This window comes from Colobus angolensis, unplaced genomic scaffold, assembly GCF_000951035.1.
Source record: "Colobus angolensis palliatus isolate OR3802 unplaced genomic scaffold, Cang.pa_1.0 Scaffold52, whole genome shotgun sequence".
NCBI lineage: Eukaryota > Metazoa > Chordata > Mammalia > Primates > Cercopithecidae > Colobus > Colobus angolensis.
In genome coordinates, this window is record NW_012118710.1 from 3,288,522 (window position 1) to 3,313,922 (window position 25,401).

Genomic DNA, 25,401 nt, shown 5'->3' on the forward strand with positions numbered 1-25,401 from the left:
AACGCCGGCTCCCACGTGCCTCCTCCGATGCAGCCCACTGTGGGCGGGCGCGCGGGGCTGTAGGATCCACCTGCCTCGGGATCCACAGAGCTGAGTCCCCGCCGCACCTCGCAGACCCCACGGCCCTTCCGCTCCGCTCGGCCTCCACCACCCTGGCCTCGAGCTGCAGCCGTTCCAAGGGCAACGGCCGTCCCTGTGGCTGGGCCGCCGGCTACGCAATGCTTTCTCTCGTGCTGATCCTCTCAGGCCTGGGCCGGCTGACCTCCGCGGGCCCGCGTAAGTAAAGAGCCCTGCAGGAGAGGACGCCGCCTTTCCCCTTTCGCCTTTTGCAGGGCAGAGAAGCGCAGGCCAGGCTGGGGAGGGGGCCTCAGAACCGCTCACAAGTGTCGGACCACAGGCTGCAGCGGGAAGCGGGGATGCCGGATGGGGTCTGGGACCTGTAGCCCACACTTCTCCCACGCAGGGCTGAGGCCACCAAGCCCTGAAGTGTCCTTGGGCAGAGCTAGGGTAAACCTCCCACGCCTGGAGGAGCCGTTTTCTGGAACTGGACAGTGTGTGTGTGTGTGTGTGTGTGTGTGTGTGTGCGCGCGCGCGTGTATGCGATGGAAGTTTAAAGAGTGATGAGAAAGGACGCTGTGACATGAATACACTGGGAATGTTCACATATGCTTTTCCTCACGCAGATTCTGAAACACCAGTTCTGCAAATTACAGTACCACGGAAGATCCAGATAAACACCAATGATGGCGATGTTTCAGAAACGCATGTAATTAAGCTATCACCTTTTAAAATTATGGTGTTTTGTTTTTTCTGGACTACACGGCCCCAATCAATTCATACATATCCCTTTGTGAAATTTTGTTTGTGTTCTAATTTACCGTGCTAAGGGGTCATTTGGTCTGAATGACAGCAAGAGTTTGATATTTTTTCATTTCTCAAGTAGTATATGAATGTTAGATAAGTGTTTTAAAACAGAGATTCAGAAAAATAATCCCCAGATTCCTGTAACATAAAGGAACCATATTCAGTTTATTGGGTTCTTTTAGAAAATATGTACATTTAAATCTGTGTTATTATATAGTTGAGGTCATACTAATATTTACCAAGCAATATGTTTTTAATATGATAATATACAAAGACTATCTTCATGCCTATACATGTGTATATAAATCCTTTGTAAAAATGAAAGTAATGTCATCTTTCACCTGATTAGAGTAGGAAAGTAGGTATGTTGTAAAATTAAATTGAGGTAATACAGAGAATGCTGAATTGTGTTCAGTGAATGTCCACACCAGTCTCTAAAAATAATAAATTTGTACTAAATGAATATTTAGAAACACATGCACACATATATTTTCAATGATTATATATGACTGTAATTGACATTTCATTTATTTCTAAATATTGGATTTACTTTTATGATAATTAATATGGCTCTGTCATTTTTATGACTTCCTGATATGTCATATGGATGTAACATATATCTTATCAAATTTTCAATTCATAGTTTCATAAAATTTCTTTGATAGTTGTTTATGTAGATCAGTGGGCAAGCCATTAAATTTTTTTGTAAACATTGCAGAATATCTTCCAGAAAAGTTACTTTACATTTGACTCTCATTAACAAACAATAATGATATATATCTTTTTGAACTGTCACCAGGCTTTGTTCAATTTTCTCATCTCCACTGACACACACAAACACACACACGCACACACCACTGTGAGAGATAGGCATTATGTTTTAGTGATGAAATATTCAGCTTACTAGGAACAATTCTGAAGTTGTATAAATTTAATAAAATGCATTCAGCACCTATAAAGTGAAAATTCACAGCTCTAGAGGAAGAAATTGTGAAATCCATTTCCATAGTGAGATCTTAAAATGTTTTCCTCAAATGTTGGTTGACAAATCATAAAAAAATTCATAAAGAGAAAGAAAATTTGAACAACAAAAATATTTTTATCCAATGGACATATATAGAACATGAACCCAGTGAAGTGAATGTATTGTTTTCTCCAGTTCTGATATGTTTTAGGACTCACTAGACTCTACAGTTCATCACACATGAATCCAAGAAACAGTCACTGTGAGCTCCCTGTTTAGAAACACAGTCTCTGTGTTCCTGAAGCACACTGAGTCTACCAAAAAAAGAACTACAGGAGAAATATTGGTTTTCAGAGAACTCAGCTGAAATCTTTCAGTGACTCTTTAAATAGTCAAGCAGGGCTTGTCAAAATAATGAGGCAAACACTGAGGAGGCTCCCTTGGCCAGGGATGTTTTGAGCCCTGAAAGCCCGTTATAAATATCACTCCCTTTGTTTTGGACAAGAATCTGAAATATCCAGATGTGTAGAGATCCCCAGATCTAAAGATCGAGCTTTTCCAATCCAACTGTAATTTAGCTCTATGCCACTGTAAGTAATGTACATTCTTCTGAAGAATGTATAGAACAGTCAACAAAATTGATGATAGTAAAGAAAGAAAATTAAAAATCAAATACTGGTAGCATAAAACTAATTATATGGTAACAATCAATTAGGATAAAACTTAACAAGGAGCTCAAAAATGCATTTAGCAATTTGTAGACATACTTCCACACATTTCACAGGGTGAAGAAGAAATAAGTGATAATGGATATTATACAATGCATAATGGGCAAGAGTAAATAAATTACATACATAAATTTGACATACACTTGAAAATTGCATAGGAATATAACTAAAAGTGTATAAATAGCCAATATTTTACCTGACAACCCTGTCATTCAGAAATGAAGGATAAAAAATATCCTGTACAAACAAAGGCTGAGGAAGTTTATTACCACCAGGGTTGCCTAATAAATCCTAAAAGGAGTTATTTAAGCTAAAACAAAAGGAGGCTAAATTATAACAGGAGCACATATGAAAGTGTAATACCCACAGGCAAAGGTAAATATAAGTCAATTTCAGAATACTATAATACTGTAATAGTGGTGTATGAATCACTTATAACTCTAACGTAAAAGTTAAAAGTCAAAAGTGTTAAAATAACTATCACTACCATAGTTAATGGATACAAAACATAAAAAGATGGAAAATTTGACATAGATAACATAAAATTATGCATATGTGTAGAAGTAATAATGCATAGTTTTTGTATGTGATTCAAGTTAAATTTCTAGTATCTTAAAATAACCTGATATAACTATATGTTTATGTAAGCCTCATGGTAAACCATGAAACAAAAATCTGTAGTAAATACACAAAAATTAAAGAGAAAATAATCAATAGATACCACTGCACGATAACATCAAATCACAGAGGAACACAGCAAGAGAGGAAAAGTGCACAAAACAACATATAAAACAGCCAGAAAACAATGATCAAAATGGCAATTGTAAGTCTTCATGTCAATAATTACTCTAAATTTAAATGGACTATAAACTCTCCAATCAAAAGACCTAGAGTGGCTGAATGGGTTGAAAGTATCCAAAGATATGCTACCTGAGAGAGACACACTTCAGCTTTAAGAACACGCAGGGGCTGAAAGTGAAGGGAAAGGAAAAGATATTGCATGGAAATCAAAATCCAAAGAGGAAAGAAATCTCTATGCTTTTATGAGACAAAAATAAACTTTAAGTCAAAAACTGTAGCAAAAGGCAAAAAAGTCATACTGTAATCATAAAGGGGCCAGTTAATCAAGAAGATACAACAATTTAAAGTGTATATGCACCCAACACAGAGCCCCCTAAATGTATAAAGCAAATTTAAACAGAATTTAAATGAGAAATAATACTGACAGAGGACTTCAATACCCCAATTTCAACCATGGATAGATTTATGCAGCAGAAAATTAATGAGGAACATTTAGATTTCAACTGCACTTTAGACCAAATGGACCTAAAAGACCTCTATAGAACATTCCATCAAATAGAAACAGGGAAAAATAGAAAACTCCTAAATAAGTGGAAATTAAACAACACATTCTTAAACAACCAATTGGTCAAAGAAGAAAACAAAGGGTGAAAAAAAGAGAGTAGAATAACCATAGATAGAAGAACAAAATTAAGATTTATATTTTTAAAAATATAAATAAAATTAATAAACCTTTAACAATATTAGGAAAAGCAGAGGACTCAAATGTGCAATACCAGAAATAAAGGAGGAGACATTACAATTGACATCACCAAGTAAAAGCATCATGCTATGAACAATTTTATGCTGACCAACTGCATAACCTGGAAGAAATGGACAGCATCCTAGAAACAATCTATGAAGACTGAATAATGAAAAATAGAAAATCTGAGGAGATCTATAACCAGTAAGACTGAATCAATAATCAAAAATCTCCTATAAAGAAAAGTCCAAGACCAGATGACTTAACTGGTGATTTCTACCAAACATTTTTTTTAAAAAAGAGTAAATAACAATTATTCTCAGAGTTTTCCAAAAAATGGAAGAGAAAGGAGCACTTCCAAACTTATTTCATGAAGCCAGTATTACAATATTACTCTAATACCAAAGTTGGACTGAGATACTCCAAGATAAAAACATGAGCCAATATCCCTGGACAAAGATGAAAGTATCCTCAATAAAATACTACCAAATTCAACAGCACAATAAAAGGACAGTATATCATGATCAACTGGGATTTATTCCTGGGATTCAAGGATTGTTAAACATATGCAAATGAGTACAAGTGTATGCCACATTAAGAGAATAAAGGATAACAAACATATCATCATCCCAATAAAGTAAAGGCTTTGGACAAAATCCAGCATTCTTTTATGATAAAAATTCTCAACTAATTGGGTATAGAAAGAATTTACTTCAAAATAATAAAGGCCATAAATGACAGGCCTACATCTGACATCATACTCAATATGGAAAAGCCGAAAGCTTTTCCTCTAATATCATGAAAACTACACTGGTGCCCAGTCTCACCACTACTGTTAAACATTGAACTCCATCTTAAAAAAAAAAAAAAAAATTACCTGCTTGTAACAAAGGCCAAGTGGACCACTCCCAAAGACCACTTGGAAGTGCATCCTGGACAGCAGTCCTCACTTCAATTCAAGTTAAGTCTTTAAAATTGTATTTTGTGTCTCAGCTTCTTCCTGTAAGTCTTTTGACCCCTGCTGGCCAGGGTCACTCAGTGTAGGCCCAGTGGAAGCCAAAATTCACATCCTCACCCAGGGATCCAGGAAGCCCCCCTTGCAAGTCCCTCTCACAGCTGGGCTAGGCCACCTGTTTGTGCATTCCCACAGTCCCCTGTGCACTTCCACCAGGAGACTGGTTTATTGTAATCTTCAATATCCTTGTCTGCCACCCACACTGCACCCAGCAGGGCTGAGCCTTGTTCTCTCTGCTATCTCCAGTACCCACTGCTTAGGGGGCCTTTGTGAGCATATTCTGAAGGAAGAAAGGGAAGGTGAGGGGAGAACAGCCTGGAAATGATAAAGAGATCAGGTTGGGCACAGTGGCCATGCCTGTAATCCCAGCAATTTGGGAGACCAAGGTGGGCAAATCACTTGAGGTCAGGAGTTTGAGACCAGCCTGGCCAACATGATGAAACCCCATCTCTACTTAAAAAAAAAAAAAAAAATTAGCTGGGCGTGGTGGCAAGCACCTGTAGTGTCAGCTACTAGGGAGGCTGAGGCAGGAAAATCGCGTGAACCCCAGAGGCGGAGGTTGCAGTGAGGCAAGGTAGCACCCTTGCACTCCAGCCTGGGCAATAGAATGAGAGTTTGTCTCAAAAAAGTAAATAAATAAAATAAAATCGGTGTATATGCGGCTGCATTTCTTACATAACACCTCACATTTATTCAAAGAAATCTGAGACCTGCCCCTGCCTTGCTCTCAGGAAACAAGCACAGGAAAACTAAATTGTTGTATGCCATCAATGGCAGAGTGTGCAAGTGACAGGTACTTCCAATGAAGAGGCCAAAGGATGGGGACACTTGGAAAATCCCAAGCCAAGCTTGAGCTGCCAACTACAGCCAAATAGAGTATTGCCTTCTCCAAACACAGATGGGACTTAGATGGCAGCCACTGGTCTTAAGCAGGGAAGACCTAAGTCACCTCAAGTGTCCTATGAGAGACCACAGTCTTTGCCAAGGGAGAGGAAGTGCCCATGCAGGCCCTGACATAAAGCCCTTCGGTCAGGAAGTCCTTCTGACCTTCTTTTCTTGGATAGCCCTTCCTCGACAATTAGATGAGAGAAACTTGCCTCTTTGCGAGATAAGACTAACATTACCTTTGGACTTCACCATAGGTGGAAGTTGTACCAAAAGGATTATTCAAGAAGAGAAAATAAAATGCCTCCAAGTGAAATTGTCTATTATCAGAAGACATGATCTTATACATAGAAAATCCTAAACATTCTATATGAAGAAAAGGTTAGAACGAAGACATGAATTCAGTCAAGTCACAGTATGCAAAAACCAACATAAAACTGATCAGCTGTGTTCCACACACTGATAGTAAACTAGCTGAGGAATAAATTTTTTTTAAAAATTGCTTATAATAGCATCAAAAAGAATAAAATATTTAGCAACATATTTAACTATGGTGGTGAAAGATCTGTACATTGAAAACTACAAGCTATAAATTGATAAGAAAAATTGAAGAAGACAGAAACAAATGGAAAGATATCCCTTACTCATGGATTAGAAGGATTAATATTGTTAAAATGTGCATATTACCCAAAGCAGCCTCCAGATTCAATGCAATGATGCAATGCCCATCAACATTCTAATGGCATTTTTCACCAAAACAGAAAAAAACAAATCTAAAATTCTCATGGAACCGCAAAAGACTCAAAATAGTTAAAACAATTCTGAGCAAAAACCCTGATGCACCATCACATTTCTTCATTTCCAATTATATTACAATGAAATCACTACCTCATAAAGATGTTTGCACTCTCATGTTCCTTGCAGCATTATTCCCAACAGTCAAGATATGAAAGTAACCAAAATGTCCATATACAGATGAACGGATAGAGAAATTGTGGTATGTATGTATTTACATATGAAGTAGAATATTATTCTGTCTTTAAAAAGAAGTAGATTCTACCATTGTGATGACATGAAATAAGGGAAAAGACATTATGCTATGTGGCATAAGCTAGACACAGAATGAAAAATTCTGCCTGATCTTACCTATATGTGGAATTTCAAAAATTTTAATACATAGAATTGTGGAGCAAACAATGGTTACCAGGGACTCCATGTGAGGAGGAGGGTGCAGGGGCAAATGTAAAAATGTAGGTAAAAAGGTACAGAGTTGTAGTTACCTAGGATGAAACATCTAAGAAATCTAATGTACAAAAGAACTGTAGTTAACAATAAGATGCTTTATATCAGTAATTTGCCAATAAAGTGGATTTTAGGTACTCTTACCACCAAAACAACAAGGAAAATATAAAAGAAAGTAACTATATTGGAATGATATATATTTTAATTTGCTTGACTGCCAAAATCACTTATCTATTTCTATATCAAGATAAGACTATCAAAAACTTATGTTGTATACTTTATACATACAATATACTAAAAGTAAATTATATATCTATCATAACCAAAATAGTATGGCATTCATCTCTGGGTACATGGATAAAGAAAATGTAGATTGATAGATGATCAATCAATTGATCGATAAATAGACAAACAATGGAAAGTATTCAGTTTTTAAAAAGAAGGAAATCCTACCCTCCATCATTTGTAACAACCTGGTTGTACCTGGAGGACATTATGCTAAGTGAAATAAGCCAGACACACAAAGACAAATACTGCATTATCTCACTTATACATAGTATCTTAAAAATAAAGTCAAACACATAGTAACAGAAATTAGACGGTAGTCACCAGGGGTTGGAGGGTGAAAAGAGAAGACACTGGTCAAATATGTTAAAAATGTATTAATTTCTTATATAATCTTATATAATGTTATAACTTTCGGTTATAAGATTAATAAATTCAGAAGATCTAATGCACATCATGGTCACTATAGTTAATAATAATGTTTAGTTTACTTAAAATTTGCTAAGAATAGACCTCAAATGTTCTCACCACATATGATAAAATGGTAACTATGTGAGGTGATGGATATAGTAATTTGATTGTTTTAATCATTTTGCAATGTATATGTATGTTAAAACATCATATACATCTTTTACACACTTTAAATAAATACAAAACTTGTTTTTCAGTCGTAACTCAATAAAGTTGAAAAAATAAAATTGCCTTAAAACGTTGTGGAAACAAAAGGAATTTTTATTATTGATACAAATATCAATTTATCATGAAGATATCACCATATTTAATCTGTTTGGAACACCATACTAAATCTATCTGAACCAGAAACCTCCATTAAATGGAGGAGCTTCTAATTAAATGTGGGCTGTCCCAGAAAGCATGACTTTGTGTAAGACGACTCTCTTGAGCTAAGGCAAGAGCCAAAGGGGGCAGGGAGATGAGGATTGCCTGTGGATAGTACCTCTGGCAGCTGAGCAGTAAGTCTTTTATTCTTAACTGGGAACCTGTGCTGCATTATTTCATTTTCAATTTATTTGTGCCGAGAGCTGTAAAATAGAACAAAGATAACAAAATTCAAGTTTCTTCAACTGTTTCTCAGCATTTCTAAACATTATCCCCATTTTAAATTCAAATCTCATAATAATATATGCTAATGATTAATGATCTGAGTTTTGAAATTTAGATTCCTTGTGTTTATTTAAATTACAATTAATTCTGTTATATGTTCCAATTTTTATACATGCAGGATATAATCTACATTTGTATGAATGAATATATGTTTCAAGGAACTGTGACGTTTAACTTTTGAGAAGTTAGAATCTCTACCAATTACTTTCTCTCTGAATATTTTGCTACAGGCCACTTATTCCATCAAAATTGAGGGGAAACCATATACTTTCCTGCTTGAAAAACAGTAAGTTACCATTTTTTTCATTCATTATTTTTAGTGTCTCAAATTTTTACAATCACTACCCTAAATTGAGCTTAAATAAGAGACTGAATATTAGATTCATTTAACATTTTATATCTTCTCTGTGATTCATTTTAGTCATTAATTTCAGGTTGTCCTTTTGAGACTGTTTCAGGGAGGCACTCTGCCTTTTCCTAGGTTCCAGAAGGAAGGCAGGATGGAGCTGAATTTTTAGTAAACTTGTGAAGGACACTCATTGCTGTTTTATGACACTAAGAATTTTGGGGTTGTTTTTACCAACATCATGAAAACATCATGTAAACTAACATCATGTAAAGTAACATCATGAAAACTAATGTAAATATATAAAATCTATTGTTACTTGTTAACAAATACTAACTAAGGTATATGAGCCATAAAATTACAGTTGAATCTAAAAGAAAACCTCTTTTGAAATCTGGCAGACCTACCTATTACTGTACATACATCTGTGTTTGTCAGTTATTTTATTTAGTTAGTTAGTTAGTTATTTTTATTTATTTATTTTGAGACAGAATCTCATTCTGTCACCAGGCTGGAGCACCGTGGCATGATCTTGGCTCAACCTCTGCCTCCTGGGTTTAAGCGATTCTCCTGCCTCAGTCTCCCAAGTACACATGCCACCACACCCAGATAATTTTTGTATTTTTAATAGAGTCGGGATTTCACCAGGATGTTCTCAATTTCCAGACCTCGTGATCTGCCTGCCTCGGCCTCCTAAAGTGCTGGGATTACAGGCATGAGCCACCGCACCTGGCCTATTTTATTTTATTTCATTTTATTTTATTTTTGAGACAGGGTCTCACTCAGTTGCCCACGCTGGAGTGCAGTGGTGCAATCGTAACTCACTGCAGCCTAGATTTCTTTAGCTCAAGCCATCCTCTCGCCTTGACCTCCCAAGTAGCTAAGACTACAGGCACACACCACCATGACCCACCAATTCATTTTTATTTTTATTTTTATTTTTAGTAGAGATGAGTGGTCTCCATATGTTGCCCCGGCTGGTCTTGAACTCCTTAGCTCAAGCAATCCTCCAGGTTTGGCCTTCCAAAGTGCTGGTATAACAGGTGTGAGCCACTATACCTGGCCCTAGCTGATTATTTTAAATTCATTAAAGCATCTACACATTTTTCTGATTATACTGGTTATTATTCTTTCTTATATTCACAATATGGTATCAAAAAGCAGCAAGTTAATATAGAGATAAGTCCATTTCATTTTTAGATGTTTGTATTGGAAGTAAATTTTGTTTAGTTTTATTATTCTGGAAGTTATTTTTTTATTAATGATATAATTACAATTAAGTGTCATTATTTTTATTGAATTAGGTCATTTTTACACCCACATTTCCTGGTGTATTTATACAATGAATCAGGAACATTGTATGTAGATTCTTCATTTTCAAAGGTAAGTTTTGGTTTCTGCCAAGTAAATTTACATTTTTTTATGTGATTAAGGTGCCATTGTTGGGGAGGAAATGAATGCTTTATGGCACACATAATTATTGAGAAAACAGATTACAAAATTAAATATAATGTGGCAATTATTATGAAAGCATATTGAATAGAACTACGTTTTTAAAAATCTGGAACTTAGGAATCATTTCTCCAAAAAGGACATTTAAAGTATGTCTGAAAGTATTAGTAGGAGTTTTATGGAGAAAAAAAGTGTCTGAAGCAGCGAAGACACGCTGAGAAGTTTCAATCGATGTATGAGAGGGCCTGGGCAGTGGAGAAAATGGTAGACATTACCTTACAGAAAGACCCCAGGGAACTAATGAGAGTGAGGATGCGAAAAAGTAGACAGTGTACTGAACCTTAATAGGTCCAAATGTGAAACCGCGGAATTCAAGTTGTATCAGAAAAACTTTTTTCTTTTTGGTTTTGTTTTTTTTGTTTTTTGAGACGAGGGCTCACTCTGTCACCCCAGTGCAATCTTGGCTCACTGCATCCTGTGCCTCCCAGGCTCAGGTGATCCTCCCACCTTAGCCTCCCGAGTAACTGGGACTACAGGTACACAACACCACACCCAGATAATTTTTGTATTTTTAGTAGAGTCGGGATTTCACCATGTTGCCCAGGCTGGTCTCAAGCTCCTGGGTTCAAGTAATCTGCCTACCTTGGCCTCCTAAAGTGCTGGGATTACAGGCTGAAAGACATTAAAGAGTCAAGAAAGTTTTGAAATTATATGAGAAAGTTCACTTTACCCTGTAAGATATTTATTACACCCTGTAAGGTATTTATTACTCTGTAAGACATTTATTCACACGACTGGGAGGAAGTGAAAGGCAATGACTGGTCCAATGAATTGGAACTGAGAGATGACGAAATCTACAGTATGGTAACTGGTAAATGATTTTCCCTCCCTACCAAATTATAATTCGAAGTCAGAAAAAAAAAAAAAAATTACGTGAGACACTTGTTTTGAGCCATGTGACAATAGGCCGATTAGGAATTTTGTACCTGAGAGAATGTAAGCACAGGAGGTGAATTTCATGTTTAAGTTTGCCCCCTACTGTAGATAGTCTGAACCATAGCATCCAGACATGGAACCAAGCAGAAATCTGAGAGTTTGGAGTTTAAGGCTGCTGATTACTGTTGATTTTTAAGTTTTCTATATTTTGAATATGTCCTTTGTCAAACATGTGCTTTGCAAATATTTTGTCCCTGTCGGTGATTTGTCTTACTTTTCAAATGGTCTTCACTGATCAAAGAGTTTTGTTTTTGATGAGGGCTAATTTATCAACAATTTCTTGTTATGATTGGCTGTTTTCATGTCATACCTATGGACTCTACGTAACAGTAGTTTCTGAAGACTTTCTGGGGTTTTTTAAAGTTTATACTTTACATTTAATTCTTTATGTTGAGGTAATGTTGTATAAGGTGTGGAATTTGGATCAAAGTTCAGTCTTGACTAGATGTATAATAGTTACAACACTATATTTTTAAAAGGCTATATTTCTGCTTTGAATTGCTCTTTTAACTACTTTGTCAAAAAAATCTGTGGATCTAGTGTGGATATATGTCTGAGTTGTTAACTAGAGTGGTTTTTCCCACTTTATTATTCTTTCTTAAACTTTTTAAACTCTTCTATTCTAGATATTTTGCTTTTGTATGTAAGATTTAAATAAAGCTACTCCAGGTGCAAAAAAAAAAAAAAAAAAAACTTGCTAGGACTATGATAGAAATTGTGTTAAATCCGTAGATCAGTTTGGGGAGAACTGACATCTTTACTATGTTAAGTTTTCCAATTCAAAAACACAGTAAGTCTCTCAATTTATTCGGTCTTTTACGTATGTCTTTCACTAGTGTCTTTGTTATTTCAGCTTTCAGATCCTATACATTTTTTAGGTTTATACCTAAGTATTTCATTTTATTGGAGCAATTGTAAATGATATTGTGTTTTAATTTTAGTTTCCACGTGTATACTGTTCTAGTGATGCAATTCATTTTCTGGGTTTCATCTACTATTCTACAATCTTGCTAAATTCACCAATTAGTTCTAAAAGGGCTTTTTAATAGATGCCTTGAGATTTCCTACATAGACACGTCTTTAACACATATAGACAATTTTCTTTCTTCATTTTCAACCAGTATGGCAGTCTGCTTTTCATTTCTTTGCCTTGCCTCACTGTAATTTGCTAAAATGTCCAGGACCATGCTGAATAACCATAGTGAGGGCATTCTTCGATTATTCTCAATTTCATGGAAAACATATTCAGTCTTTCATTTTGAAAAAATAATTTTAGCTTTAGGTTTTCTTATAGTCTCTGTATGAAGTTGAGAAAATCCTCCCCTATTTCTAGCCTGCTAAAATTTTATTTTGTTCTTTTTGTTCATTAATGGTATTTAGTTACAGAAAATGCTTTTTCTACATCAGTTGATAGGATTACAAGTTTTTCTTTTCTTTTTTGGTCTTTTGGCATGCTGGATCGAATTGATTTATTTTTAAATCTTGAAATAGTTTTGCATACCTAAAAAATTACAACCAAGTCCTGACATGATTAATTATAATTCTTTTTATACATGACTTACTATCTTGAGGTTTCTCTCATCAGTATTCATGAGAGATATTAATCTGCAAGTTTTGTTTTGCACTGACTTTGTTTGATTTTTGTATTAGGGTCATAATAATGTATGTATAAGGTCCTATAAAGGAAACTGAGATTTGCTTTTTCTGCATCTATTAATTTCATCCTGTAAATTGTATTATTTATTATATAATATAGTGTATCACATTAATTGATTGTCTTATGTTGAACCACTATTACATTCCAGAGATAAACTCCACCTGGTCATAGAGTAGGACACTTTTAATATTCTGTTGCATTCAGATGTTTTTGAGACTTTTTCCATCCATGTGCATCAGGGATATTGGCTTGTAGTTTTCTTTTCCTGTAATGATTTATGTGGCTTTGATGTCTGGCCTCATAGGGTAAGTTTGGAAGTGTTTCCTTTTTCAGTTTTTTGCAAGAGTTTAAGAATGGTTGTCGTGGCATTAATTATTCTTGAAATGTTTGGTAGAGTTCAACAGTAAAGTTCTCTGATCATGCTCTTTTGTTTGTCGGTAGGTTTTGATTACTGATCTAATCTTCATTCTAGTTGTGAGTCCTTTTAAATTTTGTACTTCGTTATGATTCAATCTTGGCAGTTTCTATGTTTCTAGAAATTTATCAATTACTTCTGGATTATCCAGTTTGCTGACAGAAAGTTGTTCATACTAGTCTCTTACATGATCTTTTTCTGTTTCTGTGGGATTAGTTATAAAGTCTGTTTTATTTCTGACTTTATTTATTCGCATCCTTTCTATTTTCTTAGCATAGCTAAGTTTAATTGTCAATTTTGTTTCTTTTCAAAACATGAACTTCTTTGTTTCTATATTGGTTTTTCTATTTTTATTTTATTTCTGTTCTAATCTTTGTTTTTTTAATTTTCTTTGCTAATTTAGGGCTTAGTTTTAGCGTGTTTTTCTAGATCCTTCAGATAAACATATTTGAGTTATGCCTTTTTTTAATGTAGGCATATATTGCTATGAACTTTTCTCATAGTATTGCTTTTCCTGTATCCATTTAATATTTTTTGTTTACTTTTATTTTTATGTTTTCACTTATTTCAAGGTATTTTCTAATTTCTGTTTTGATGTTATTCTTTCAGTCAATAGTTATTCAATAGTGTGTCAATTTCAACATATATGTTAATATTTTAGTTTACCTTATACTATTTATTTTTAGCTTCTTTCTATGGGGTTCAGAAAAGACACTTTTTATGATTTCAATCTTTTTAAAATTTTTAGATTTGTTTTTTAGCCTAATATGTGATCTGTCTGGAAAAGATCCAAGTATGCTTTAGAAGGAAGTGTATTCTTCTGCTGTTCAATGAAATTCCTTACATGTTTTTTAGAACTATTTGATTTATAGTAATATTCAAATCTTCTGTTTTCTTATTAATCTTCTCTTTGGATGTTCTATTCATTATTTAAAATAAGGTATTAAAGTCTCTTATTATTATAGTATTGGTGTCTCTTTCTTCCTTCAGATTTATTTATTTATATGTTCTAATATTGAGTGTGTACATATTTATAAGTAATCTATCTTCTTCAGATATTGACCCTGAAAAAATGTCATTTTTTCTCTTATGATGGTTTATGTGTTAAAATCTATTTTCTTTGATATAAGCATACAAATCTCTGCCCCCTTTTGCTTACCATTCGCATGGAATTCATTTTTCCATCTCTTTACCTTCATCCTATATGTGTACTTAAGTCTCAAGTGAGTTTCTTATAGATTTTGTAAGAAATCTATAATGCTTTGTATAGCATTCTTTTTGGCTTAATTTTTCTTTCAGTGCTTTTAAAAAATGTCTCATCCCACTCTCTTCTGGCCAGCACGGTTTCTCCTGAAAAAAAAAAAAAAATGTTCACAGTCCTATGGAGTTTCCTTTGTATGCGACAAGTTGCTATTCTTTTGTAGTTTACAAAATTCTCTTTGTTTTTGATCTTTTCATGTTTGATTAAAATAGATCTAGGTGCGGATATCTTTGGGTTCCCTGGGAAGAGAGTGACCCAAGTCTCTCTACCAGCTTTAGGGAGTCTAGTTTTGCGTCCTCCCAGCGTGTCTGTCTCTATATTAGTTTCTGATTACTCACAAAGGTAATTTTCCCATATAATGTTGCTGAATTGGTATGCTTGTGGGGAGAAGAAGTGTCCTGGGATTCCTATTTCACAATCTGGCTGACCAAAATTTCAGTAATAATATTTTAAATATTATTTAAACCCCTTTTTTTTCTTTTTAAAGTATAAATTATAGATCTTCTGCTACTGTTTTACAAGTTGTTGAGACATCATACATTTTTCAGCCACTTGTCCTCTATTTTGTAGGTTGGGTGTATGGAATTGGATTCTCCTTAACGCTGGTAATCCTATCCACTGTCATCTGTACTCCAGACTATAGAGCTTATTCAGTGATTCACTTGTTTGTTTATTCTATATTTCAGTTCTAATATTTTCATTTGTTCCCTTTTTGGCTTCTATTTATTTCCTAAGATTTTCTGTTATTTCATTTACTTCAAGAGAATTTGTCATTATTCATTAGTGCAATTTTTATTACTTCTTTCAAATATTTTTTAATATCCTATGACTCATCTCAACGATGTCATCAATTGATTTTCTTTTCTCATTCTTGTTGGGATATTCCTGGTCCTTGTTATAATGAATTATTTTGATTGTATCCTTGACATTTAGTCAAGGCTCTTGACCTTCTTTTAATATTCTATTTTAGAAGACAGTCATTCAGTTTGAGCTTTGTTTTACTGGAGTCCACTGTTCCAATAACAGTTTTTCTTTACAATATTATTGTGTTGTGTTTCATTGTTCTGGCTGCATTGGACCTTCTGCTGCCTCTTAAGCAGTTAAGCTAGAGGTATAAATCGTACTTGCGTGGGCCAGGTAGTGTTTCTGTTTGAGATGGGTAAGGAAAGATCCATAGGATGGAGAACATTTATCCTGCCTTTTCTCCACTACTAGATTTCAGTGTGCTTGATTCTATCTCTGCCGGTGACCCTGGTTGAAGATAGCTCCTATCTGAATGATCTTTTTCTACTTATAGTAGGGGGAAATGGGAAGTAACTCATGAGGACCGTTTTCTCCTGCTGGGTGCACAGCCGGAAGCTATTGAGTCTGGATTACTCTCTACTGCTGGAGAGAGGTTGGGACCTGGTTTGCCTTCTACCTCTTTGTGAGGAACTTATAGATTCAGATCCTGCTGGCACCACCGCAAGTGCAGGTGACTGCTGCTGTTGCTTGACATGGAGCAGGGTATGGATTTCCCTGCCTGAGTTTGTCAGTCTTGATGGTGTGAGTGTAATAGGCACATTGCTGTAAATGTGTGTTTGGGTAGGATTGATTGGTCCACTTGGGCTCTGATAACTGCTACTAGGGGTAAATTTGGCCTACCGGTGTCAGCAATTGGGAATAGAAATTATGAAAATGTCTAGGAGCTAATAACATAGCAGAAAAGAACTTAGAGAAAGAGATTGTAGATTGATATGGAGATTCAACACCTGATAAATAATATTATGATAATGGTTAAATATGAATGCTTGACAATATATAGGAAGTAAAGATGAAAGCTAGGACTTTGTTTCCAAATCATTTATGAATATATCTTTCTGTATTCCTCTTTAGGGTCATTGCTTTTACCAAGGATATGCTGCAGACATTCCAAAATCAGCTGTGACACTACGCACCTGTTCTGGACTCAGGTAATGGCATATTCCAGATATGTACATTGAGATTTTATGTGAGCCTTTAATTTCCAGAAACTTCCTGAAGGGCAGAATAAATACAGAGAAATATAAACTTTATTTTCTTAAATACTTTTCTTTTTTACATATTCTTTTGATCTTTTTTTCTATCCTCTTTTTCTCTATCCTAGGCTGGCAAGCATAAAATGTATTCAGAAAAAAACTCTCACTAGCATAAAGTGTATTCAAATATATCAATAACATTTTTATTCCTTTTTTGTATTTGAATATCCAGAGGATTATTGCAGTTAGATAATATCAGTTACGGTATTGAACCATTGGAATCTTCACCTACATATGAGCACGTAGTTTATCGAATAAAAAATGATGCTATTGGTCATTCCTCCTTTCAAGAAAATTACCCTGTGGCTCAATATATAGATCAGTACTACAGGATTCTTGTCAAATCAGATGTGAGTATTCTCATTTATGAGTTCGTCATTGGTCTTACTGTTGATAAGGTTATTCACAGTGAAATTCTGAAATTTGACACATTTGGAGAACAAATTTAAACTGATATTTATTATATTAAAAAGTTCAGCTGTAGGACATTTGTTTAAAACATGTATTTGTTTATTCAGATATTTAGAAAATGTAATCGTTATAAACACACATAATTCTAAAGCATCATAACCTGTTTCCTTAATTGCAGGGATTTTTATTGACATACAGCTATTTTTATATTGATTTTGTATCTTACTAAGAAAATTATTACCAATTTGATCAAATTGCTTTATAAGTTTTTTGGCACATGCATTTTTTTTTATTTAAAAGTGTTATTTTGATAGAAAATGTAAAAGTGAAAAGGAGGCAAGATAATACACTAGAAATTGTGTGAAACCTCATTGTTTAAAGATAGTGGTCTTAATATTTTGATGTAATTCTTCCAATTGTTCTAAATACCAATTTATAAATTGTGATGGTGTATACATTACTCACTAATAATATAAGTTTATACTTAAAATGGACATATTTTATTGAATGTAAACTCCAATAAAGTTAACATAAAGAAGTAAAAGTACAAAAATAGTAAGAAAATAAAGGCAACATTTGGGGAAATGTTTACAGATGTTAGTTTACTTTGAAAATTGGTGAGGGAGTGGTGTGCTACAGAGTACATAGTAATGTTAAAAGGGGAAGGAAATATGGGATTTTTCCTCATTTCAGTGACTTTTTGATAATTCTAATTATCAATAACATAAAGTAAAATGCTTCTGATTTTCTTGTAAAATTTGTAGTTAGAATCCCACCTGCTAAGTGTGTACCCATCCTCTTGTGTTATTGCTTATATCTATATTCGTGTATCTGTGTCTGTATATCTATCATCCATCTGCATATAGATAGATGGGTAGCTAAATGGATGGATATTCTATATCTCACTTGTGAGTGTGTGTGTATATGCATTGTGCATGACGACTGCAATGTAAAAATTTTGAAAATGTGTTATTTAATTCATGTCCTCTATTTCACAGATAAATTCAGGTGCCATGCTATCGAAAAGAACTCTGAAAATACAAATCATTATGGATAAAGCCATGGTATGCAATATCAGTATGTTTATTATATCTTTGCTTTTTTTTTTTTTTTTTTTTGAGACAGAGTCTCGCTCTGTCGCCCAGGCTGGAGTGCAGTGGCTGGATCTCAGCTCACTGCAAGCTCCGCCTCCCGGGTTTACGCCATTCTCCTGCCTCAGCCTCCCGAGTAGCTGGGACTACAGGCGCCCGCCACCTCGCCCGGCTAGTTTTTTGTATTTTTTTAGTAGAGACGGGGTTTCACTGTGTTAGCCAGGATGGTCTCGATCTCCTGACCTCGTGATCCGCCCGTCTCGGCCTCCCAAAGTGCTGGGATTACAGGCTTGAGCCACCGCGCCCGGCCTATATCTTTGCTTTTGTTGAAATTCGGAGAGAATATGAATAAAAAACTCTCAACGTTTTCAACGCAGATATATTTTAATCTGTTTGAATGTATGTCTCAGTCGAGCAGGAGATAAAGAAATGTTTTCACTTGCCTTTACAGTGACATGGGGGATCAATATTTATATATTGATTTCTAAATCGATATCAATTTTCCCAATAATGTATAACTTCATGTGGAAGGGTTCCACTACACTCTAATCTATTGTAGCATATCTAGCTGCAGATACTTTTAGATCCACTCCAATTGTTGATTGAAATTCTTCAATCTATTTCTATTTTTAAGTGAGTTATTTTATTACTCAGTTGGAAATCTTTGTTATTAAATATTATCCCTCAGAAGATTATTTTATGTTTTATAGTCGCTTACCATCTCTGATAGAAGTTCTGTATCTTAAAAATGGGAAGAATCATAGAATGTTGATTTTTTTCTCAAAAGAATTGATAACTATGGATGTAGGTTAAATAATACTTTACTATTAGTGTTCTTACATCCCATCAATTATTTGCTTATTTGTTTCTTCTTTCCTACACTTGGATCAATGGGTTATATTTAACCTTTTTTTTTTATTTTTATTTTTATTTTTTTTTTGCTATGCTTCTCTTTCCAGTCTCCAAACTTAGTGGTTTCCCTAGGGATTCTGATTAGTATTCTTTACTTATCATGATCTAGAATTAATGTTATACCACTTCATTAATAATGTAAGAGCCTCAGAGCAGTAAAATTTCATTTAACCCTGGTAAGTCATTATGATTCTGTTTTTAAATATTTTACCTCTCCATGTGTTATAAACTGAAAAATAGATTTTTAAAAATTAAATATTCAATGATTTTAAAAAGAAATTAAGGAAATAAAAAGTATTATATATATGAATATGTATTCATAAATATTCATACATATGTATTTCATATATATTTCAAAAGTATTTCATATATATGAATATATATGAAAATACACACACACACACACACACACACACATATACATTTTTCACTTGCAGAGCTTTTCATACCTTCTAGTAGGTCTTATTGTATGATATTTCTCTTTAGCCTGCTGGATTCTCCTGAGTTTCTTTTCATCTGAAATTGTCTTTATTTCATCTTCACTTTTTAAACATTTCTTTTGGAAATAATTTGAAACTTTCAGAAAAGTTACAAGAATAAAATAATACAAAGAGGACCCTTATTCTCTTTTCTCACATTTATTAATATTGTATCCCATTATCACTTGTGCACTCTTCGTTTAAATTTGAAAGTAACTTGTAAAGCTCATCATGAAGCTTTACTCTTACATTCTTTAGTGTGTATTTACCTAGAATAGGCCTATCATCTCATATAACCACAACAGAGGTATCCATTTCATTAAAAATAGCATTGTTAAAATATTTTTATCAAGTCCACTATAACTTAGTTGCATTGTATTCAGATAATGTGATTTAAGTGACAGTCTGTTTCTTATTCAAAGATGTGTTCTATGGCCTGATATTGGTTAATATGAATCAATGTGCATAAAACTTTTACGTGTATTTGAAAAAAATACATATTCTCATTGTTGTATATAAGCGTCTATATATGTATATTTTATCCAATATTCCTTTGGGTTTTTAAAGTCTTGAGTATCTTTCCTATTAATTTTTCCTCTTAATTTATTTGTTATTAAGAGACCTATGTAAAATATCTCAGTATGATAGTCAGCTTCTATTTTTAATTGTGTTAAATCTTGTTTTATATATTTTGCAGCCATGTTTTTAGTTATAAGCAAATTTAAAAAGTCTCCATCTCCCTGATGAATTATTTTATTAATATGTTGCAATAAGCATGTCCATTTTTTGCCCTTAAGTTTTATTCTTATCAATGTATTATGTTAGTTAATATAATTATCACATAACATATTTTTTCTTTTGTAGTATTTTCCTGATGTTAGATGATGTGTTTTCATCCTTTGATTATTAATATTTCTATGTACTTATATTTTATGGGTCCTTTAAATTTTTAATTTGCATATAGTTGTTTTTTCATTGTCTTTGTCATCTAGTGTTTGGTCTGTTGATATCTTGTGATTATTGATATATAAACACAAAACTGATATACTGATATGTAATTGATTGATATATAGTCTCAAAATTGATATTTTGATATACAATTGATTGATACATAATCACAAAATATCAGCAGACTAAACAGTAAATAAATGACAAAGACAATAAAAAACAACTATATGGAAATTGAAATTTTAAATTAATTAATTAATTAAATTTTTAAAAAGCTAGCTACTTGGATTACAGGTGCCGGCCTCCACACTGGGCTAACCAGTAGGTTATTCACTCTTCATACCTTAATACTTTGACTTTGAATTTTTTTTATCTGTAAAGAGGAAGATAATCACAATTACCTCATTTTAATATCATTGATTAATTTATAAAATACTAGGCCGATGTTTAAAACCTGGTAAGCTGTGATATATTTTAATTCTAATTAGGGCCTCTTCAATTGACCACTGAGTTACTTTTACGTTTATATTTAAATCCACTTGAAATGTGGTAGTTAGTTGTTTTTACTAATGATTAAGAAACAAAATTTGTCTTTCAGTATGATTATATGGGCTCTGCGGTGGCAGTTGCAGTTGGGAAAGTTTTCCAAATCTTTGGTCTTATCAACACTGTAAGTATTTATATTTTATATTTATGTAAGCAATATAGCAATCAATGAAGTAAAATTTTTTGTGTTTGTGTACATATATATAGCATTTACATTTTAACAAAAAGTAAAAATGTAAATGTAGCCCAACCACTAGTTTTATCCACCAATGATCTTATCTTCAAAAAATAGTAAAGTAAATATATTAGCATTAGATATTGAGAAGTAATGTCATATTTATGGTTACCTAAAATTGTAAAACACTTAATTTCTATTCTCAGATGTTTTCCCAGCTTAATATAACAGTTATGCTGTCTTCCTTGGAGATCTGGTCAGATCAAAATAAGATTTCAACAAGTGGTCATGCTGATGAAATACTACAGCGATTTTTGTCTTGGAAACAAAAACTTTTGTTTCAAAGGTCTTATGATATGACATACTTATTAATGTAAGTACTTTATTCATATTTAGAAAGGTTTAATCAAATTAGCTATCATAATTATATATAAATTTTATATAACAAAAATTATTAAAAAGCTATCTCAAGACTGTGTTGGCAAACTGTAAAATATTAAGATTCTAATAACCATGTAAGACACTAATTAAATCATGGTAGCTCATAGTAACCTGTTTAATTATAGAAATGTAATAAGCTGAAAAATGGAAAGTCTTGTGATAAAAACATGATACCTCTCTGTAAAGACCTTCTCACTGGTAAATGATTGAAACTATCACTTTAACATTACATACATATAAGTTAATTCATTGAATGCAATAATTGCATAAAATGCTTCTTACAATATGAAATATTAATAAAAAACTAAAACAGACTACTTTATTCTCCCTGTGGTTTCCTTCTGGTATTTCTATACTATAGCTATTTACCTACTTGGTCTGTATCTTTCAAAAGTCTTTACATATTTTTATTTTACTAACTTGATTATTTCATATGCAAAAATCAAAAACCCAATTTAAAGACCTTAGGCAATATGTGGAATATATTTATCAATGTATTGGAATAAAGAGTCTCTAGGATTGCAGAGAAATATTACAATATAAATATGTAAGGATAGTTTCTACACCTTACCTCTCTTTCTCTTCGTACATCTGATGCACATTTTATCTCTATTGCTTTCAGTCCTACCTTTCTTTACACTTTTGGAGTTAGTTTACTACATACAAATTACAGCAATAAACACTTTTGACTTTTATATCATGGAATTAATTATATCCTTCCAGTGATGATTAATTTTTTGAAAGAATCAGGCACTGCTAGGTTTTGGGCTGTGTATTAGATAATGTTAAACAACTTTTAGGACTTAACTTTGTATGAACTATAGGAGATACCCAAATCTTAATGACTGAAAGCATAAGACATTATATGTAATTTCTGTGTTTTGGAGAAAGCATACCTTTATATAGAAATCCAACTCATAAAATGTGAGTAAGTTATTGCTATTTTGAAATACACATATCCACAAGAAAAATTTCATTATTCAGTTATAGGAACCATTCTACTTATGTGGGAGCAACATATCATGGAATGGCATGTGATCCAAAGTTTGCAACAGGAATTGCTCTGGTAATCTCTCACACTGTTTTGATAAATCTTTGAAACTGTATTTTTAGATTTGGGAAATCAAATGTAATTTTTCAAGAGGTTTCTTGCTGGGAGTGAAAACAGGTAACATAAAATGTATAACTCTAGCCATTTTCAAGTGTACAGTTTAGTAGTGTTAAGTATATTCCCACTGTTGTGAAACAAATCTCTGGAACATTTTTTTAAAAAAAAACTGAAGCTCCATACCCATTAACCACCTGGAAACCACCATTTAACTTTCTGTTTCCATCAATTCGACAACTTCATATTCCTCATATAAGTGCAGTCATATGGTATGTTCTTTCTGTGACTGGTTTATTTCACTTAACATAATCTCTTCAACGTTAATCTATGTTGTAGCACGTGACAGAATTTCCATTGTTTTTATGACTGAAATGTATTTAATTGTTAAGTATATACCACATTTTCTTTATCCTGTCATCTGACAATGGATGTCTAGGTTATTTCCATATCTTGGCTACTGTATGTAATGCTGCAATAAACATGGAAGCGCATATATCTCCTTGATATTCTGATTCTATTACTTTTGGATAAATACTGTCTTAACAATCAATTTTCTATCACTTATTACAGAATACCTTAAACTGTGTAATTTTAGAGAAATTTATTCCTTACAGTTGTGGAAGTTGCAAAGTCTAAGGTGAAGGGGCCACATCTGGTGAGTGCTTGTGGCCGATGAAAATGCTGCAAGGTGACACAGGGTATCATGTGGCAAGGGACCTGAGCATGCCAGGTCAGGTCTCTCTTCCTCCTCTTATAAAGCCACCAGTCTCATTCTTAGGATAGCCCGTTTATACTTTAATCCATGAACGGATTCATCCTTTCACGAATTTCTCTAATTTCTCTATATTTTTTAGTAGTTAAATAGTTTGAGGTTTTAGATTTAAGACTTTAATTCATTTTTATTTGAATTTTGTGTATGGTGAGAGATAGGAGTCTAGTTTAATTTTTCTGCCCATGGATATCCAGTTTTCCCAGCACCATTTATTGAAGAGACTGTTTTCTCCCCAGTGTATGTTCTTGGCACCTTTGTCAAAAATGAGTTCACTGTAGCTGTGTGGATTTGTTTCTGGGTTCTCTATTCTGTTCCATTGGTCTAAATATCTACTTTTATGCCAGTACCATGCTATTTTGGTTACTGTAGCTATGTAGCATAATTTGTAGTCAGGTAATGTAATTCCCCCAATTTTGTTATTTTGGCTTTGCCTATTCTGGGACTTCTGCGGTTCCATATATATTGTCGGATTTTTTTCTATTTCTGTGAATCATGTCTTCGGTATTTTGAGAGGGTTTGCATTGAATCTGGAGATTGTTTTCGGTAGTATGGGCATTTTAGCAATATGGATTCTTCCAATCCACAAACATGGAATACCTTTTCATTTTTTTGTTTCCTCTTCAATTTCTTACATCAGCGTTTTATACTTTATAGTTTCCATTACTGAGATCTTTCACTTCTTTGGTTAATTTCTAGGTGTTTACTTTTATGGGTGGCTATTGAAAATGTTATCACATTTAAAGTGTTCTTTTCCGGATTATTTTCTGTTGGTACATAGAAATGCTACTGATTTTTGTTTGTCGATTTTGTATCCTACAAATTTACTGAATTTCTTTATCAATTCTAATAGTTTTTTCATGGAATCTTTAGGTTTTCTCAAATATAAGATTATATCACCTTCAAACATGGATAATTTGACTTTTCATTTTTCAATTTGGATGCCCTTTATTTCTTGTCTGATTGCTCTAGCTAGGACTTTCAGTACTATGTTGAATAACTGTGGAGAAAGTGTCCTTTTCATATTCCAGATCACAGAGGAAAGGCTTTCAGTTTTCCCTCAGTGAGTATGATACTAACTGTGGGTCTGTCATATATGGCTTTTATCATTTTGAGGCCTGCTTCTTCTATACCAGCTTTTGAGTATTTTATTATTATTATTATACATTAAGTTCTAGGGTACATGTGCACATGTGTAGGTTTTTTACATATGCATACATGTGCCATGTTGGTGTGCTGCACCCATTAACTCGTCATTTACATTAGGTATATCTCCTAATGCTATCCCTCCCCCCAACCCCCACCCCACAACAGGACCCAGTGTGTGATGCTTCCCTTCCTGTGTCCAAGTGTTCTCATTGCTCAGTTCCCACCTATGAGTGAGAACATGCGGTATTTGGTTTTCTGTTCTTGTGATAGTTTGCTGAGAATGATGGTTTCCAACTGCTTCATGTCCCTACAAGGGACCTGAACTCATCCTTTTTTATGGCTGTATAGTATTCCATGGTGTATATGTGCCACTTTTTCTTAATCCAGTATGTCACTGATGCACATTTGGGTTGACTCCAAGTCTCTGCTGTTGTGAATAGTGCCACAATAAACATACGTGTGCATGTGTCTTTACAGCAGCATGACTTATAATCCTTTGGGTATATACCCAGTAATGGGATGGCTGGGTCAAATGGTATT

General features: G+C 33.8%; 1 protein-coding gene across 1 annotated transcript in view; it reads left to right on the plus strand.

Moving 5' to 3' along the window:
* Positions 1 to 218: 218 nt before the first annotated feature.
* LOC105525147 (disintegrin and metalloproteinase domain-containing protein 18-like) overlaps positions 219 to 25,401 on the plus strand; it is an 85,073-nt gene continuing 59,890 nt past the window's right edge. Inside the window, exons 1-10 of the mRNA XM_011960674.1 lie at positions 219 to 276; positions 684 to 766; positions 8,879 to 8,934; positions 10,299 to 10,377; positions 16,651 to 16,727; positions 17,005 to 17,182; positions 18,242 to 18,307; positions 21,272 to 21,343; positions 21,601 to 21,767; positions 22,820 to 22,901. Of these exons, the coding sequence (XP_011816064.1) occupies positions 219 to 276; positions 684 to 766; positions 8,879 to 8,934; positions 10,299 to 10,377; positions 16,651 to 16,727; positions 17,005 to 17,182; positions 18,242 to 18,307; positions 21,272 to 21,343; positions 21,601 to 21,767; positions 22,820 to 22,901 (918 nt within the window). The remainder of the gene's footprint in view (positions 277 to 683; positions 767 to 8,878; positions 8,935 to 10,298; positions 10,378 to 16,650; positions 16,728 to 17,004; positions 17,183 to 18,241; positions 18,308 to 21,271; positions 21,344 to 21,600; positions 21,768 to 22,819; positions 22,902 to 25,401) is intronic.